Raw genomic sequence first — 19209 nt, 5'->3', positions numbered from 1 at the left:
CTGCAAAGTCCTCCTTACTAAAATCTGGGGACATGCCAAAGTTGGGAAAGCTGTCCCACAGACCAGTTAAGCAACAGCCTAACAAAGTCATACTCTGGGAATCATACCTTACAGCCAATGTCCCAGACACTGCCATGGAAAGCTGTCCCACAGACCAGTTAAGCAACAGCCTAACAAAGTCATACTCTGGGAATCATACCTTACAGCCAATGTCCCAGACACTGCCATCACTATCCTTGGGTATGTCCTGTCCCACCGGCAGGACAGACCCAGCAGGGGTAACGGCACAGTGGTCTACAGTAGGGAGGGAGTTGCCCTGGGAGTCCTCAACATGAACTCCGGACCCCATGAAGTCTCATGGCATCAGATCAAACATGGGCAAGGAAACTTCCTGCTGATTACCACCTACCACCCTCCCTTAGCTGATGAGTTAGTATTCCTCCATGGTGAACACCACTTGGAGGAAGCACTGAGGGGGGCAAGGGCACAGAATGTACTCTGGGTGGGGGTCTTCAATGTCCATCACCAAGAGTGGCTCGGTAGCATCACTACTGACCGGACTGGCCGAGTCCTAAAGGACATAGCTGCTAGACTGGGTCTGCGACAGGTGGTGAGGGAACCAACAAGAAGGGATAACATACTTGACCTCGTCCTCACCAATCTGCCTGATGCAGATGCATCTGTCCATGACAGTACTGGTAGTAGTGACCACCGCACAGTCCTTGTGGAGACGAAGTCCTGCCGTCACATTGAGGATGCCGTCCATCGTGTTGTGTGGCACTAACACCGTGCTAAATGGGATAGATTTTGAACAGATCTAGCAATGCAAAACTGGGCATCCATGAGGCACTTTGAGCCATCAACAGCAGCAGAATTGTACTCAACCACAATCTATAACCTCATGGTCCAGCATAACCCCCACTCTACCATTACCATCAAGCCAGGAGACCAACCCTGGTCCAATGAAGAGTGCAGGAGGGCATGCCAGGAGCAGCACCAGGCATACATCAAAATGAGGTGTCAACCTGGTGAAGCTACAACAGAAGACTACCTGCGTGCCAAACTGCGTAAGCAGCATGCAATAGACAGAGCTAAGCGATCCCATAACCAACAGATCAGATCTAAGCTCTGCAATCCTGCCACATCCAGCCGTAAATGGTGGTGGACAATTAAACAACTAACTGGAGGAGGTGGCTCCACAAATATCCCCATCCTCAATGATGGGGGAGGCCCAACATATCAGTGCGGATGATAAGGCAGAAGCATTTGCAACAATCTTCAGCCAGATGTGTCGAGTGGATTATCCAGCTCGGCCTCCTCCTGAAGTCCCCAGCATCACAGATGCCAAACTTCAGCCAATTCGATTCACTCTGCGTGATATCAAGAAACAACTGAAGGCACTGGATACTGCAAAGGCAATGGGTCCTGACAATATTCTGGCTATAGTACTGAAGACCTGTGCTCCAGAACTTGCTGCGCCCCTAGCCAAGCTGTTCCAGTACAGCTACAACACTGGCATCTACCCAGCAATGTTGAAAAGTGCCCAGGTATGTCCTGTACACAAAAAGCAGGACAAGTTCAACCCGGCCAATTACCGCCCCATCAGTCTACTCTCAACCATCAGTAAAGTGATGGAAGGTGTCATCAAGTAGCACTTGCTTAGCAATAACCTGCTCAGTGATGCTCAGTTTGGGTTCCGCCAGGGCCACTCAGCTCCTGACCTCATTACAGCCTTGGTTCAAATGTGGACAAAAGAGCTGAACTCAAGAGGTGAGGTGAGAGTGACTGCCCTTGAAAGCAAGGCAGCATTTGACCGAGTATGGCATCAAGGAGCCCTAGCAAAACTGAAGTCAATGGGAATCAGGGGGAAAACGCTCCGCTGGTTGGAGTCACACCCAGCGCAAAGGAAGATGGTTGTGGTTGTTGGAGGTCAATCATCTCAGTTCCAGGACATCACTGCAGGAACTCTTCAGGGTAGTGAGCAAGGCCCAACCATCTTCAGTTGCTTCATCAATGACCTTCCTTCAATCATAAGGTCAGAAGTGGAGATGTTCGCTGATGATTGCACAATGTTCAGCACCATTCGCGACTCCTTGGACACTGAAGCAGTCCGTGTAGAAATGCGGCAAGAACTGGACAATATCCAGGCTTGGGCTGATAAGTGGCAAGTAACATTCGCGTCACACAAGTGCCAGGGAATGACCATCTCCAACAAGAGAGAATCTGACCATCTCCCCTTGACATTCAATGGCATTACCATCGCTGAATCTCCCACTATCAACATCCTAGGGACTACCATTGACCAGAAACTGAACTGCTGTAGCCATATAAATACCGTGGCTACAAGAGCAGGTCAGAGGCTGGGAATTCTGCGGCAAGCAACTCATCTCCTGACTCACCAAAGCCTGTCTGCCATCTATAAGTATCAAGTCAGAGTGTGATGGAATACTCTCCACTTGCCTGGATGGGTGCAGCTCCAACAACACTCAAGAAGCTCGACACCAACCAGGACAAAGCAGCCCGCTTGATTGGCACCCCATCCACAAACATTCACTCCCTCCACCACCAACGCACAGTGGCAGCAGTGTGTACTATCTACAAGATGCACGGCAACAATGCACCAAGGCTCCTTAGACAACTTCCAAACCACGACCTCTACCACCTAGCAGGATAAGGGCAGCAAATGCATGGGAACACCACCACCTGCAAGTTCCCCTACAAGTCACACACCATCCTGACTTGGAACTATATTGCAATTCCTTCACTGTCGCTGGGTCAAAATCCTGGAACTCCCTTCCTAACAGCATTGTGGGTGTACCTACCTCACATGGACTGCAGCAGTTCAAGAAGGCAGCTCACCACCACCTTCTCTGGGACAATTAGGGATGGGTAATAAATGCTGGCCTAGCCAGCGACGCTCACATCCCATGAATGAATTTTCAAAAAATCTTTGGCTTTAGACGAAGTATTTATACTCACAGTGTGAACTGTAAATTTCCGGTGCAATAAGTTTTTTAGGTTGCATCATCTGTATAGAAACCCTACCCACTAGATAAGATAAAGAGCAAAGGTATCCTGGGAGTACATCTTTCTTCCCATGTATCCAGACACATGGATTTTTACTTGGGGAAGCAAAATGCTTTCCCCAGACTGATGACTTCCTATACTTAGTCCACACCTGCAGAATCACTATATTTTTTTTAATAGTAATGAATATTTCCCTAACAGCCCACAGCAATCAATGGCTGGTCCATTGTCAAAGGGATTATTGTTTGTTTAGCCTGTCCTTCTCAAGTAGAAGTTGAAGTGGCCGATAGAGTACAAAGGGCAGGAATCCCTAAAAACTGAATAAGAATCATGTTTTATCTTAAAGATTGACTTGATTCCTGAACGGGATTCTCAGGATGGGGAATATTTTTGGATATATTCATTAACAACATGCAAATAGACAAATGTAATTTAATTCTGATGACTGTGAAAGGGTTCTGAATCAAGTTTATAAGGGCTACTATCTCCACCCTCCTAAAGCAAACAAACAAAAATGCACACATGTACGCACATGCGCACAGTGACTTTCTTGTATAGGGCTTCACAACTGCAAATTGAACCATACAAATATTTGTATGGAAATGGCGAGAGCAGTACACATGGCTGTTAGAAGCATCAATGTCAATAAGTTCAAACTTTTAACCCATGTCCATGTATCAACTGGCACTGAAAATACATACCAAAATGACATTGGCGGCTGAAAGATGGCCAACAGGCTCAAACAACCTAGCTATAAAATGATGAGGATTATTTTCTTAGTCTTTATTTATCTGCCATATTAAATTGCCTGAGTTTTGGTCAATTGATTTTGATACAAATGTCAACAATCCACAAGTACTATTCAATAAAGGCAACACAAAAAAGTTAATGCACACTTGCTATTCATACTATCGTCTCTGCTGATGTATCAGCCTGGTTCTTTGCTTTTAAGTAACAAACTTGAGGTGTAGAAACATATCTAACAATGGCATGATTAGAAAAATTAACTGAATAGCCTAGCAGACAAGATATACATAGTATGAGGGAATGGTAGGGAGGGAACGCAATTTGAAATTTGTAAGCGACACTATCACTGAAATTTACTTCCATCAGCATTTTCTTGTAGTGTCTGAAGGATAAGAAATACAATAGGACCTCAATTAGCCACTGAAATTACCTGCATAAAAACAGAAAATGCTGGAAATACTCAGCAGGTTAGGCAGCATCTAAGAAGAGGGAAACAGAATTAACATTTCAGGTCATGAGAATGATGAAAGGGTGGGTGGAATTCTATGCTTTTCCCCGCGTTGGATTTGGAGGCGGGAGAGCATAATATCAAGTGGGATTGTGGTTGTGGGGGGCTGGGGGAGGTTCCCGCCATCATCCCGCCTCCGCCGACATTTAGACTAGGGCAGGAAGGCCTGTGAAGGCCATTAACTGGGTAATTAACCCCTGATTAAGGGCCTCTTCCTGCCGCAGCCGCAGTTACCCATGCAGCGGGCGGCCCTGTCATCGCATGGGAAGCACGGCATGAAAAACCATGTGGACTGCTACCCGGTTCACGCAGGGAGGGGGTTTGGAGTGGGGAGGTCCCTCATTAAAAGGCACAGTGCCTGAACGAGGGACCTGGCATCGGGAAGCGGGGGGCCCGCTGAGGGCCACCCCCCTGCCCTTGCTGCCGACCCGCCTCCTCCACAATCCTACCCCTCGAGAGCCCTCCTGCCCTGACCTACCTTGAGCCTGGTTCCAGCGCCACTCCTTGGTGTCTGGTGGCTACAGCAGCAGCCTCTGCGGTGTCCTGCAGCTGCAGGCCTCTGATTGGTCAGTAGTGCTGCAAAGCCGGCAGTTCTGGCTGCAGGGTCCTAATCCGTACGGGTGGCCTGCCACTGTCCAGTGAAGTGCATGATTGGCACTAAGTTCTGCGGGCCTTGTTGCGGGTTGGGGGTGGGCCCACCTGATCGGGCACCCTGTGCCCCATGGAGAACTGTTCCCAAAGCATAACACTTCCCCTTCCCACCCCCCCAACCGACCCCCTTGCCTTGCCGATTGTTCCCGGTGAGGTCCTAAAAACTTACCTGAGTTCTGGGGCCGTCCTTCCTGTTGCCTCTGATGGCTGGGTGTAAGCCCAGCAGTGGCCACTGCTCCTGGTGGTGCTGTTGATTGGCCAGCAGCTCAATTAGGTGGTACTTCCTGCCTCAAGGAGGTGGATGTACCACCCAAAGCCAATTAAAGGCCTGGGGAGCGAAAAATCCCGGCGTGGTCCTCCCACCCAACATAAAATTCTGACCACTGACAGATTTTACAGGTCTAATCATCTTTTGGTGGAATATTTTTATTGTAGTTGCATTCAGTTTTTCTTTTCATCAAATAGCTGAATACATGATTGAATGGGCTGTGGTACAAAGATTTCCAAATGTGCCTTTTAAAAATCCATTTAAAACACACTAGCCAGAATTTCACGCCACCCCAGTGAGCGGGACGGTGGCGGGGGGGGTGGGGGGGGGTGGGGGTGGCATAAAATGGAGCGGGAGGCTCCGGGAGGCCTTCCCCATTCGATCCTGCCTCCGCCGCCACTTTACATAGGACGGTGGGGGCGAGAAACAGCCCACCCGCCCCAGGCCAATCAAGGCCCTTAAGTGGCCAGTTAACAGCCACTTAAGGGCCTTTGCACGCTTCCACGCGGATTTTATGCGTGGCAAGCGAGCGGCCAAGGACCCAGAGAAGCTGCCTGGAAATACCAGGCGGCTGTCGATCGTCCCAGAGTGGGGCCCTGATGATCAGCCACCCTTTCTCCCATCCGACTAGCCTTGCTTCGCCGGGGCCCAACCGATTACCCCCAGTGAGGCAACCAAAACTTACCTTAACTCCCGGCACCTCTGCAGTCGGCTGGGCTGTAGTCTCAGCAGTGGCCACCACTCCCAGTGACGCTGCTGGGACTAAGAGCTGCCGGCCCGCTGATTGGCCAGCAGCTCAATGAGGCGGGACTTCCTCCTTCAAGCGGGTGGAAGTCCCACCTCGGAACAATTAAAGCCTGGGGACCCGTAAAATACGGAACAGATCCCCAGGCGAGGCAGAAGCGGGTTCGCCACCAACTTTTCAGTAGGTGGCCAGCTCCCATCCACCCAATGTAAAGTCCCAGCCACCAATTCAAATTTGATTTTTCTTGGCAAACCAGCCCTGTGTTTATCAGTGTTCAACAAACCAGCATCTTGCAGTTTATGCAGATTCCTGCATCTACTTTTAGCTGATTGATCACATACTCAGGCTAAAAAAGACAATTTACTCTTTAACCCAAATGCCCCGAGCACATCAACTAGCCCCCATTACACCAAACGCCACACTATCCACTCCCTGGAGATCCAGACTGCCACAGCATGTTGCTGCCTTGGGTTGCAGGCTAAGCACACCATGGCAGAAAGGTCAAAGGCCGTAACAAAGTACAACAGCTCCAAGTAAAATCCCCTCTTGTACTGAAAAGCACCCAATGTGTCATTTTCACAGGGAACTACAGTAGTCATATTGAGTGCCACAGCTTTCCATGCGTTGATTTACATCTGAAACTACTGAAAAGTTATACCTGGAGATTTATCAATGTTTTAAAAATAAAATCAACCAATAAAAACTGATTTCTTGTATCTATGAGACTACAACTGCAGAGTTTTTAAATAATTTTAAGTGCAAAGTCTTATGTAGTGTTGTATGATATGTTTGATATGTCTTAGTGAACTTCCACAGTTAAATGATCACTGCTTCATGTGATTGTTTGAGACTAGCATTTTGTAAGTGAACTGGCTTTGGTTTCCATGTTAATTAAAAGCAAAATAATAAACCAACAGTTACTTAAGAGTGAACAGCAAATGAGAATATGTTCTATGCCAACTAGTGATACTTATCAGCAATAAAAGTTGCTTGAAGCACTGGTGGAGGTAAAGCATATTAGGATATCAAAACATAGTCGGAGCTGATTAAAACATTGTAAGTTAATACAGGAGGGTTACTTTGCCTTGCCGAAATCTATAATCTGGTTGACCAGCACTTGCATGAATGCTAATAATGGAAGTATTCATCCACATAAAATTAGGGCTTCTGCACCATATGAACTTTATTTTTACAGTGGATACAGCGAGTAATTCCACTAAGAATGACTGATAAACATTTTCTTACCTTAACGTCCGTAAATCCCACAATTTGATCCCATCCATTATAGCAGTTGTCAAAAAGAGATTATAGGATTCGGAAGGCTGAGTACTAAACACAGAGCCCTAAAACAAGATGGAAATAGCACATAAGTGGATTTAAAAACAAACATCAATTATCACAACTGTGAGCTAAAGTTAAAAGAGAGTATCCTAACTGTGCAGGGAAAAGAAGTTATCTTATCAAAATCATTTGCTTTTTTAGTAGCATCAACCAAGAAATATGCTATCAAATTAAACTATTAGAATAAGTCATTGTTTTCCTGTAAAAGATAAAGAGGCACCTTCGAGAAGATTTTGAAATGGATTTATCCAAGACATCATACGGAAAAGCAAAATACTGTGGATGTTGTGGGTTCTGATGAAAGATGACTGACCTGAAATGTTAATACTGTTTCTCTCTCCGCAGATGCCGTCAGACCTGCTGAGTATTTCCAATATTTTCTGTTCTTATTATTAATTTTAATGGAAGAGGGATATGATACAGGTCTCAGATGTGCTGATGTGTGGATAATGTAGATGTAAGAAGGTTACCTACCTTAACTATGTGCTTTTTTTTCTCCACAGAGTAGTGGATATCTAAAATAGACTACTGTAAAAGCTTTGTTATCCAGCACTTTACTGACCGGCAAGGTCTATCATCCAGAATTTCCAAAATCTCCCCAAATTTGTCTCCCAATGCTCGCCCGGGCCATGCTTTCCCGAGTGCAGTTGATTGTTCTCGTCATTATAAAGTGATGCTATTGATAATTATTTTAGTGGTGCTGCCAGCTTGTACATCTTGTTTGCATGTGCCATCATGTTGAGTGTATGTTGTGCGATTTATCTCACCATCCACCCATTACGGCATCCAATAAACCATCGATGGGAAAAGCGGAAAAGGATTGTATTGATGTTAAACCAGAAAATAGACATATGCAGATATCTTGAAAAAGGTGAAAATTGTAATGTGTTGATGGATGAATATAATATGTTGGTTCATCAATGATATACGACATCAAGGGTCAAAAAGAACAATTACTGAAATTATTTTCTACTTCTTAGACTAATAAAGCGGTTGAACAATGCCGCACTCTACATAAACCTAAATTAGAGCAGCTAGACAGGGTATAGTATGAATGGTTTTGTTGAAACGCTACACGAGTGCCCCAGTCTCGGGGCTCAATGCTCATTGCAAAGTCAAAAGACTTTTATAAGCAAATGGAATTGACTGAACTATGTCCATTTTTCAATGGATAGCTTTCTTTCTTTAAAGGGCAGCATGGCTTAAGAAGGCGAGATGTAACTGGTGAACAAAAACCAGCTGACCATGAGGCTGAAGAAAAGTATTGTGATTTCTCCAACCAATTAATTGCTGAACATGATCTATCCCCAGAACAAATTTATAACGCAGATGAAACAGGCCTATTTTGGTGCTGTTTGCCTAATTCTATCCTAGCTGGTGCAAGTGAATCTACTGCTGCAGGTTTTAAGCAGAATAAAGACAGAATAACTGGGCTTGCAAGTGCTAATGCCGTGGGAACACACCAAGTGAGGTTAATGGCGATCAGCAAATATAACAGTCCAAGAGCATTTAGCTGTTGATTACAAAGCACAAAGTAATGCATGGATGGACAAATAATTTTTTTATGATTGGTTTCACTATGTTTTGTACCTGCAGAAAAGTACATTTCAGAAAAATAAGAAAACCTGAAGATAGCAAAGCTATTCAGCTATGAGACAATTGTCAAGCTCACCCTCATGAATCGGAGTTAGTATCCAGTAATACTTTTACCATCTTCCTGCCTGCCAATATTACCTCATTGATTCAACCAATGGACCAGGGCTTCATCCACAATGTGAAATGTTTTTATAGGACAGATTTCTTAAGAAAGTTGATCAATCATGAAGGCACAATCCAAAAATTTCAATCTAATGATAACATTAAAGATGCAATTTTCAATGTGGCTTATGCATGGAATTCAGTTAAAGGTGAAACATTAAGGAGGGCTTGAAGTAAATTGTGACCCAGTGTGATGTTTGCAGAGCTGTCTTCTGATAAAGAGGAATTTGAAGGCTTTAATGTTAGTCGTTAAAAAAAAATCACAAATTCTTGACATGGTGAAGAATGTTCTTTCTACAAACCCAATCAACCAGCTTACTGAAAATGATGTAGAAGATTGGATTGAAATTGACAAGGAGGTTGAAGTGACACATGTTGTTAGTGATGCAGAAATAATCGCGTCCTGACACCTGAAAAGTCTAAGGAAACTGAAAAAGACTCTGCAGAAGATTTTAGCGAGGAATAGAAAATAACGGGCTAATGCTGCTTCAGCATTCATACATAAATCAAATTTTCTGAAAGGCAGACTTGTTATTCTGCACAAGAGGTTATGCAGCTACACATTTTCCACTCTACTTTCATGCAAAAAAGACAGGAAGCAAGTAAGTAAACTGATATACAAAACATGTTCAAAAAAGCTTCCAGGGCTTGCCATAGACTCAGTACAGATTCTGTCCCATCACCTTCCATATCTACACTTGAAATTCAAGTTGATGGCCTTGAGGAACTGCAATATGACATAAATTTAGTCCTTTAGTGTAATTTATACACCATTTACTGTACCTCAATAATTCTATGCATTTTCATTGCCTCAAGATTTTTGTATTGTACATCTTGTACTTTGTGAGGTGATCATTTATCTTAAAATAAAAACTAATGTATTGTATTGCCTTGGTCGTGCTACTCTTGATTAACCTGAAATTTCGATTACCTGGCACCTCTCAGGTCCGGCACATGCCGGATAACAATGCTTTTACTGCATCAGCAAAAGCAGCTAGTAATGTGTTAATTAATTCCTTCAAGAAAATAACTGAATAAGAATTTGGTTAGAATTAAGACAAAGCATAAAGATAATAACATCCCATGGAACACAATGGATCCTGTGCTTTTGGGATTAACAAATGTTATCTATGCAAAACAGCCAGGACTAAATAGATAATCTGATAGGTTTTTTAAAATTATCTTGGGTGGAGAGCAAACAGGAAGAGTCATGCAGAATCTTCCTTCAGTTTGCCAAATAAGTGGGGTAGAGTCCATGATAATGTAGATTTCACTTTGTCTGTTTCATGATCCAAAGGGCCTTTCTCATACTGTTCTATTTTGTGCTCATATGTTCTGAACAACATCAATAAAAACTTGCATTTATAGAGTGCCTTTAACTTAATAAAACGTCCCAAGGTGTTTCACAGGAGTGCTATCAAACAAAATTTGACCCTGAGCCACATAGGAAGATATCAGGACAAATGACCAAAACTTGGTCAAAGAGGCAGGTTTTAAGGAGTTTTAAAAGACAAGAGAGAGGCAGAGAGGTTTAGGGAGGGAATTCCAGATCTTAGGACCTAGACAGCTGAAAGCATGACCGCTAACGGTGGAGCGATTAATATTGGGCATACACTAGAGGCCAGAATTGGAAGAACTTTATTTTTATTCGTTCATGGAATCTGGGCGTCGCTGGCTAGGCCAGCATTTATTGCCCATCCTTAATTGCCCTCAAGAAGGTGTTGGTGAGCACCTTCTTGAACCGCTGTAGTCCTTGGGGGGTAGGTACACCAACAGTGCTGTTGGGAAGGGAATTCCAGGATTTTGACCCAGCGACAGTGAAGGAGTGGCGATATAGCTCCAAGTCAGGATGGTGTGTGGCTTGGAGGGGAATTTGCAGGTAATGGTGTTCCTACGCATCTGCTGCCCTTGGCCTTCTGGGTGGTAGAGAGCGCAGGTTTGGAAGGTGCTGTCGAAGGAGCTTTGGTGAGTTGCTGCAGTGCATCTTGTAGATGGTACACACTGTTGCCAATGTGCAACAGTGGTGAAGGGAATGAATGCTGAAGGTGGTGGATGGTGTGTCATTCAAGCTGGCTGTTTGGCCCTGGATGGTGTGGAGCTTCTCAAGTGTTGTTGGAGCTGCCCCCATCCAGGCAAGTAGAGAGTATTCCATCACACTCCTGACTTGTGCCTTATAGATGGCGGACAAGCTCTGGGGAGACAGGAGGTGAGTTATTCACCGCAGAATTCCTAGCCTCTGACCTGCTCTTGTAGCCACAGTATTTATGAGGCTGGTCCAGTTCAGTTTCTGGTCAATGGTAACCCCCAGGATGTTGATAGTGGGGGATTCAGCAATGGTAATGCCATTGAACATCAAGGGGAGACGGTTAGATTCTCTCTTGTTTGAGATGGTCATTGCCTGGCACTTGTGTGGTGCAAAATGTTACTTGCCACTTATCAACCCAAGCCTGGATGTTGTCCAGTTCTTGTTGCATCTAGACATAGGCTGCTTCAGTATCTGAGGAGTCGTGAATGGTGCTAAACATTGTGCAGTCATCAGCGAATATCCCCACTTCTGACCTTATGAGGAGGGAAGATCATTGATGAAGCAGCTGAAGATGGTTAGGTCTAGGACACTACCCTCAGAAACTCCTGCAGTGATGTCCTGGGACTGAGATGATTGACCTCTAACAACTACAACCATCTTCCTTTGTGCTCAGTCTGACTTCCACCAGCTGAGAGTTTCCCCCCGATTCCCAGTGACTCCAGTTTTGCTAGGACTCCTTCATGCCATACTCGGTCAAATGCTCGGAGAGCTCTTGCAGAGTTGTAGGGCTGGAGAAGGTTACCGAGAAAGGGAGGGTACAAGGTCATGGAGGGGTTTGAAAACAAGGCTGAGAATTTTGAAATCGAGGTGTTGCTGAGCCAGCTAGTCTAAGGAAAGCTACAGAATCAGAGGAAGAGTGGGAAAACATTACTGGATCATCGGATTTCTACAACCAGATTTCCTCCCACATAATGTTGGCAAAACCAAAGTCTTTTTTTTTTGGTTCTTGGAAGCAGCTACATGCCTCTAGTCTTGACTCCATCAACCTCCCAGCTGCCATCTCAGGCTGAATTGTAGCAGACAATTTGACCCCAAACACAGTTTCCACACCACATCAGTTCAATTACCATGAATACTTTCTTCCACCAATACAAATTTGTTTAGTGCTAATCCTCTCTCACCTCTGTCACCGAAGCCTTAGTTTATGTTTTCATCACTTCAAGGTTCAACTTCTCAACTGCTTCCTGGCAGGTCACCTTGCCTCAACCCTTCACAAACATCAATCTATTCAAAACTAGCAGAGACCCGCAAAACATCTGCCGTCAAATTAGTATCTTTATTGCAACAGAACTTCTTTAAATACAGGATTTCTAGTCATTCTTTCATCAAAGACTTTAACAGAATCAAACCTCTCACTCTGGAAAAAGCAACATAAAGGTGTCCATGTGTAAAAACAGGCCTAGGAATATAAATAAAAATGTTGTCACGAGTCTGGCCTTGTGGCTTGTTCATAATCATAGAATATAAGGCTGGGATATTATCCAGGCGATAGGGCTCTCGCGTCCAGCAAAGCAACGCCAAGAACCCTGCATCGCCTTTTCTGTGGAAGGCCCACCAAATCAAGTGCCCAGCCACTTGACTAGGGAGCATAAAATTCCCCCTGAAAGTCTAATTGGGAACTGTTTCCTCCTGAGTTGAAAAGGCAGGTTTACATTTCATTGGCTCAATATTATTCGAGAAATAAACACTCTATTTCCTTGAAAAATGCCACTAATAATTTCAGCATCTATCATCGAAGGAGACAGCTTCCTAACTACCAATCATGTTCCATCACAAAGTCCTTGTTTAGAATTCAAATTTTGTAGCAACATCATAACTGCTTCTTCCTCGAGTCTAAATTTATGTGGTGGCATGCCCATTGGCATTACACCTTGTAGGAAGTCTGGAGGGTACAGACTGTTATCATCCTCTTCGTCTACAGAATCAATGCTGATGCATTCTTTCAATTCACCTGACAGCTTTTCAGAGTCATGGGGGGAATTGTATGCTTTCCCCGCCACCTTCCCACCTCCACCAAAACGAAGTCCGGGTGGGAAGGCCTGTGATTGGCCTTCCCGCCCCGCCACCAATTAAGGCCCTTAACTGAACAATTAATGCCCAATTAAGGGCCTTATCCTGCCGCTACCGCAATTAGCTAAGCAGCGGCAGCTCTGTTGCCACATGGGAAGCACGGCAAAAAAACCATACGGGCTGCTTGCCGGCTCCAGGGCAGGGACCCTCATTAAAAGGCACTTAGTGCCTGAACAAGGGACTCAGCATCAGGAATAAGGGGGCCTGCTTAGAGCCACTCCCCTGGCCTTGCTGCCAATCCTCCTACATTCCCCTCCCGTGACCCCCACTCCACGAGACCCCTCCCGCCCTCACCTACCTGTGGTCTGGGTCCTTGCTCCTCGGCTTCGGGTGGGTACTCTACCGGCAGCAGAGGACTGGACTTAGATCAACTGGGGTCCTTGATCCCATGGAAGGCCTGCCGCTGTCCAGCTAAGGGCCTAACTAGCACTTGATTCGGTGGGCCTCCCACAGAAGAGGCAACGCAGGATTCTCGGTGTCTCTTTTGCCGGATGTCGAGAACCCCGTTGCCCGGATAAAATCCCAGCCATAGAGTCATTAAGGCCCCTTTCGCCCATGGAGCCAGGCCGGCTCTCTGTAGAGCTATCCAATCAGCCCCATTCCCCAGATCTATCCCTGTATCCCTGCAAGTTTATTTCCCTCAAGTGTCCATCCAATTTCCTTTTGAAATCATTGATCTTCTCCACTTCCACCACCTTCCTAGACAGCAAGTTCCAGGTCATTACTACTCACTGTGTAAAAACGTTCTTCCTCACATCCACATCTCTTGCCCAAAACCACAAATCTGTGACCCCTAGTCCTTATATCATCAGCTAATGGGAACAGCTTTTCTTTGTCTACCTTATCTAAACCTGTCATAATCTTATATACCTCTAGCAAGTCCCCTCCAATCTCTTTTGCCCCAAGATCAACCCCAGCTTCTCCAACCTAACCTCCAGTCCTCTGCGCACCTCACATGCCTCCTTGTGCACCAAGCACTGCCCACCAAATAAATCCTCCAACAGACGCACCCCTTAAACTGGCCAATCAAAACAGTCCAACAGACAAAAAAAACTGATTATTATTATAGATGCTCCAGCCCTTGTCCTTCCTTGGACTAGGTCCCATATTGCCATCACCCTGCCCTCTATATGCTCCATTGCTGTCCAAATCCTATGGGTTGGATTGTAAATTTTCACTGTCACTTTCAAATTCCTCACTGGCATCCCTCCACCCTACCTACTAACAGGCCTGAGCCCCAGCCTTTTATCCAGCCAGCATGACACATTTATATCTCACATCAGCTCTCCTCTGAGTGAGGTTGCTAGCAAAATTTGGGATCTGTGAAATCTATTGGATGGACACTTGACGGAAATAAACTTGACAGGAACAGAGCAGGGGAATGGGGCTGATTGGATAGCTCTACAGACAGCCGGCATGGCTCTATGGGCCAAAGGCGCCTTAATGACTCCATGGCTGGGATTTTATCCGGGCAACGGGGATATCGACGTCCAACAAAAGAGACGTCGAGAACCCCGTGTCGCCTCTTCTGTGGGAGACCTGCCGAATCAAGTGCCAAGTAGGCACTTAGCTGGACGGTGGCGGGCCTTCCACAGGATCAAGCCTATTCCCAGCCAATCACCACTCTGGGCTGGGTCCTGCAACTCCCTTTGACTACCATGGAGAAGAGGCAATTTTCTGCGCAGTCGATGAACCAATAGAATATCCCATATCCCAAAAGGTCACCTCTTGCCAAACATTATCAACATATTTACATCAGCTCAAATTTAACACCACTTCTGACCTGAACACTTGCCGGTGGGTACACAGTTGGGTGACAGAAAGTTTATTTGTTGATAAGCATTTTATAATATGTCCCAGATGCTAATTTTCTTTTAATATATGCTTTTAAAATGGGTTGGATGCAGTGGGGCGGGAGGAGGCTCCTATGGAGCATAAACATCAGCATAGACCAGTTGGCCTGAATGGTCTGTTTCTATGCTGTAAATTCTGATATGATTCCATGATCCATGCTGCAACTTTTCCATCCATCCTGTAACAGGGAGCCCAAAACTGTACACAGTACTCCCATTGGGTTTGATTAAGGTCTTGTACAAGTTCATCATTATCCACTGTTTTGAACTCTGTGGGGAAAAAATTCAACTCGGTGAGTGCACTGAACAAGCAGTAGTGGAACAGCCATCCAATACAGAGTCGTAGAGTTATACAGCACAGAAACAGGCCCTTTGGCCCATCATGTCCGTGCCGACCATCAAGCACCTAACTATTCTAAGCCCATTTTCCAGCACTTGGCCCATAGTCTTGTATGCTATTGTGTTTCAAGTGTTCATCTAAATACTTCTTAAATGGTGAGGGTTCCTGCCTCTCCCACCCCCTCAGGCAGTGCGTTCCAGATTGCAACCACCCACTGGGTGAAAAATATTTTCCCCAAATCCCCTCTAAACCTCCTGACCCTTACCTTAAATCTATGCCCCCTGGATATTGACCCCTCCGCTAAGGGGAAAAAGTTTCTTCCTATCTAACCTATCAATATACACCCACCTGCTTTATTTTCTATTGAATTCAATGCCTCTAGATAAAGAGCCAAGAACTCTCTTTGCCCTTCTTAAATGTTCTTATATACTTAAGATGTCAAAACCTTTTCTGTAACAGTTTCTTTTTTCACCAGTTAAAAGTAATTCCTTAATACATCCAGGATACTAAATAGTTATTCCACAAATATATTACAAAAAGGATACAGTGGGATTTCAATATTCACACACATTTTTTGCTTTATCTCCTCGAAGAGATTATGTAGACTGAGTGAATCTACCTTAGGTATTTCAACAGAACAGAAAACTATTCTCAGTGGAAATAAAAAAAGATTGAAACCAGGTTTTTGGTAAGCCTTAGGTACAACATTTTTCCATCATTATACGGTAGCACACTGCAGACATACTGCAGAATGGAAACATACTTCTCATTCTTTTCCACCTTATACCAACTACTCACTCATACAGCAGATGCTTCCTCCTAGCGTAAGCAAAACCTTTTTCCTTGTAAGGATAAGACCAGGCAAAATTTATAACCACAACCTCATCATATTCTTTTGATGAATCAATGTTCCATTTTGTAACTGCCATATCAAATCCTAACACATCTGTAACAACAATTAGTGTTCCTTGCTACTGGCTTGCTGCTGATTTCAATGTACAATAATCTGATTCAACTTTACATTCCTCAACTAATCCTTAGATAGTTATAAAGTGAAGTAGCGTGTCACATTTAGTTAATCAGCAAGTATTACTACATTTTTTAAGAACTGCTTCCTGCTTTCAGTGTTTGACACTTCAGATCCTACAAAGAATCCTTGGCAATAATATGAAAACTTTTGGCTTTCATTTGTGATGGTCCAATCAACACCAAGGAGCATCCATGACACATGAAAAATCAAGTTTGTTTAATTAGACATTCAATTGACTAATTTCATAAGGAATAAGATGCAGAAAAAAATGTAACTACCAACAATTTGATTTTAAGAATTTAAGAACATAAGAAATAGGAGCAGGCGTAGGACATTACTGGACCATACAGTCCATCCGCCATTTAATAAGATTATGGCTGAACCTCCATCTCAACTATACTTTCCCGGTGATTCCCCATATCTCTGGGTTCCCCTAGAGTCCAAAAATCTATCAATCTCAGCTTTGAATCTACTCAATGACTGAGCATCTACAGCCCTCTGCAGTACAGAATTCATAAGATTCACACCCCTCTGGGTGAAAAGTTTCTCCTCGTCTCAGTCCGAAATGGCCATCTCCATACCCAGAGACTCTGCCCCTTAGTTCTAGACTCTCCAGCCAGGTGAAACAGCCTCTCAGCATCTAACCTGTCGAGCCCGCTCATAATCTTATGCATTTCAATGAGATCACCTCTCATTCTTCTAATCTCCAGAGAGTATAGTCCCAAATTACTCAACCCCTCCTCATGGGACAACCCTCTCGTCTCAGGAATCAATTTAGTTAACCTCAGTTAACCCACTGAGGTAAGTATATCCTTCCTTAGGTACAAGACTAAAACTGTACATCGTACCTCAGGTGTGGTCTCACCAAAGCCCTGTACATTTGCAGCAAGACTTTCTTACTCTTGTACTTCAAACCCTTGCAATAAAGGCCAATACCATTTGTCTTCCTAATTGCTTGCTGTATCTGCATGTATTTCTTGTACAAGGACACCCAAATCTATCCGAACACCAACATTTAATAGTTTCTTGCCATTTAAAAAATATTCAGGTTTCTATTTTTCCTACCAAAGCGAATAATGTCACATTTCCCCATATAATACTCCATTTGCCACCTTCTTGCCCACTCACTTAACCTATCTATGTCCCTTTGAAACCTCTTTACGTCCTCCTCACAGCTTATTTTCCCACCTACCTTTGTATCCTCAGTAAACTTGGATAAATTAAACTTGGTCCTTTCATCTAAGGCATGAATATAGATTGTAAATAGCACTGCTCTTTGCAACACCTCACTAATAACAGCCTGAAAATAACCTGTTTATTCCTACTCTATTTTCTGTCCTTTAACCAATCCTCTATCTGTACTAATTATGATTAATGATCTGGGACATGAGTTCAAACCACATTATGGCAACTGGGGAATTTAAATTCAATTAAATACATCTGGAATGAAAAAGCCAGTATCAGTAATGGTGACAACTAAACTACTGGATTTTTGTAAAAACTCATATAATTCACTAATGTCCTTTAGGGAAGGAAATCTGCCGTCCATATTCGGTTTGGCCTTTCTGGGACTCTAGAACGCCAGCAATATGCCTGACTCTTAACTGCCCTCTGAAATGGCCTAGCAAGTCACTCAGCCTTCAAGAAGGCAGCTCATTACCACTTTCCCAAGGGCAATTCGGCAGGGGCAATAAATGCTGGCCTTTCCACTGACACCCACCTCCTTTGAAGGAATAAAAGAAAAATCAAATTATGATTTTTTAAGTGCCCTGTTACCACTTCCTCAATAATAGATTCCAGCATTTTCCCAGTGACTGATGTCTGACTAACTGGCCTGTTGATTCCTGTTTTCTCTCTCCCTCTTTCTTCAATAGCAGTGTCATATTTTCTACCTTCCAATCCACTGGGACCATTCCAGAATGTAGGGATTTTTGGAAGATTACAACCAATGCATCCACTATCTCTGCAACCCTCTCTTTTAGAATCCTAGAATGCAGGGCATCAGGTCCAGGGGAATTGTCGGCTTTCAGTTCCATTACTATCTCCAGTACTTTTTTCTTTATTAATGTCACGAAGACCCCCACCTGTCAAGAATGAGGCATATTAATTTTGTCATATGAATATTGATTTTAAACTCTTGCTGGGAAGAGAAAGCCTGCTACAAGGGTTACCAGGCACTTAGCTGAAAAACATTTGCATACTAACAAACAGTGCTTGTGGAGACAAAGAACTATTCCCTGACACATTCAACCCACAATGGATTTTGATCACCAGACACTGAAGGTATAAGGAAGAGCATTCCAGAGACTGCTAAGGTAATACAATCCACAAAAGCCAGGACTGGTTAACCCAACTGGTCACATGACCAACAGACTGGTCCAAGGTTTTTTGAACTAGCCACAGAGTTTTTGAACTGAAAAAGACTGTTTGCTCCTGGACTGAGAAGACCTCTCCTGTCTGCTCCCATCTCTTTCTCACAAGCCTCTGGGCCAACTGAGGACACATGAACTTCAAGAGAGAAAAGTCTTCTACATCAAACAAGGTTTAAGAAGAATACTGGGCCCCAACGAAAAGCAAGACCTACCTACAATCAAGGACTTTACAGCGAGCTCCAAGAACAGTAACCAAAACCATCTTCAGCTATTGCCTTAAACTTTTCCACTTTATTTCTTCTGCTCTTTTCTGACTCTATCTGCATGTGTGTATCGCATATGCATGCTAGCGTGGGCGTGTTGCGTATCCGTAGACGCCAACAGAATTAGAGTTTAAGTTTAATAAATTTCAA

At 44.2% G+C, this 19209-nt stretch overlaps 1 protein-coding gene across 4 annotated transcripts in view; it reads right to left on the bottom strand.

Annotated features, from left to right (window-relative positions):
- wdr27 (WD repeat domain 27) overlaps positions 1-19209 on the bottom strand; it is a 412961-nt gene that overhangs the window by 268314 nt on the left and 125438 nt on the right. For all 4 annotated transcript variants that reach the window (XM_068045466.1, XM_068045467.1, XM_068045469.1 and 1 more), the window contains one exon: positions 7192-7289. In XM_068045466.1, coding sequence (XP_067901567.1) covers positions 7192-7289 — 98 coding nt within the window. The remainder of the gene's footprint in view (positions 1-7191; positions 7290-19209) is intronic.

Source organism: Heterodontus francisci, chromosome 13, assembly GCF_036365525.1.
Source record: "Heterodontus francisci isolate sHetFra1 chromosome 13, sHetFra1.hap1, whole genome shotgun sequence".
In the NCBI taxonomy this organism is placed as follows: domain Eukaryota; kingdom Metazoa; phylum Chordata; class Chondrichthyes; order Heterodontiformes; family Heterodontidae; genus Heterodontus; species Heterodontus francisci.
This window is presented reverse-complemented; position numbering and strand designations above follow the sequence as displayed.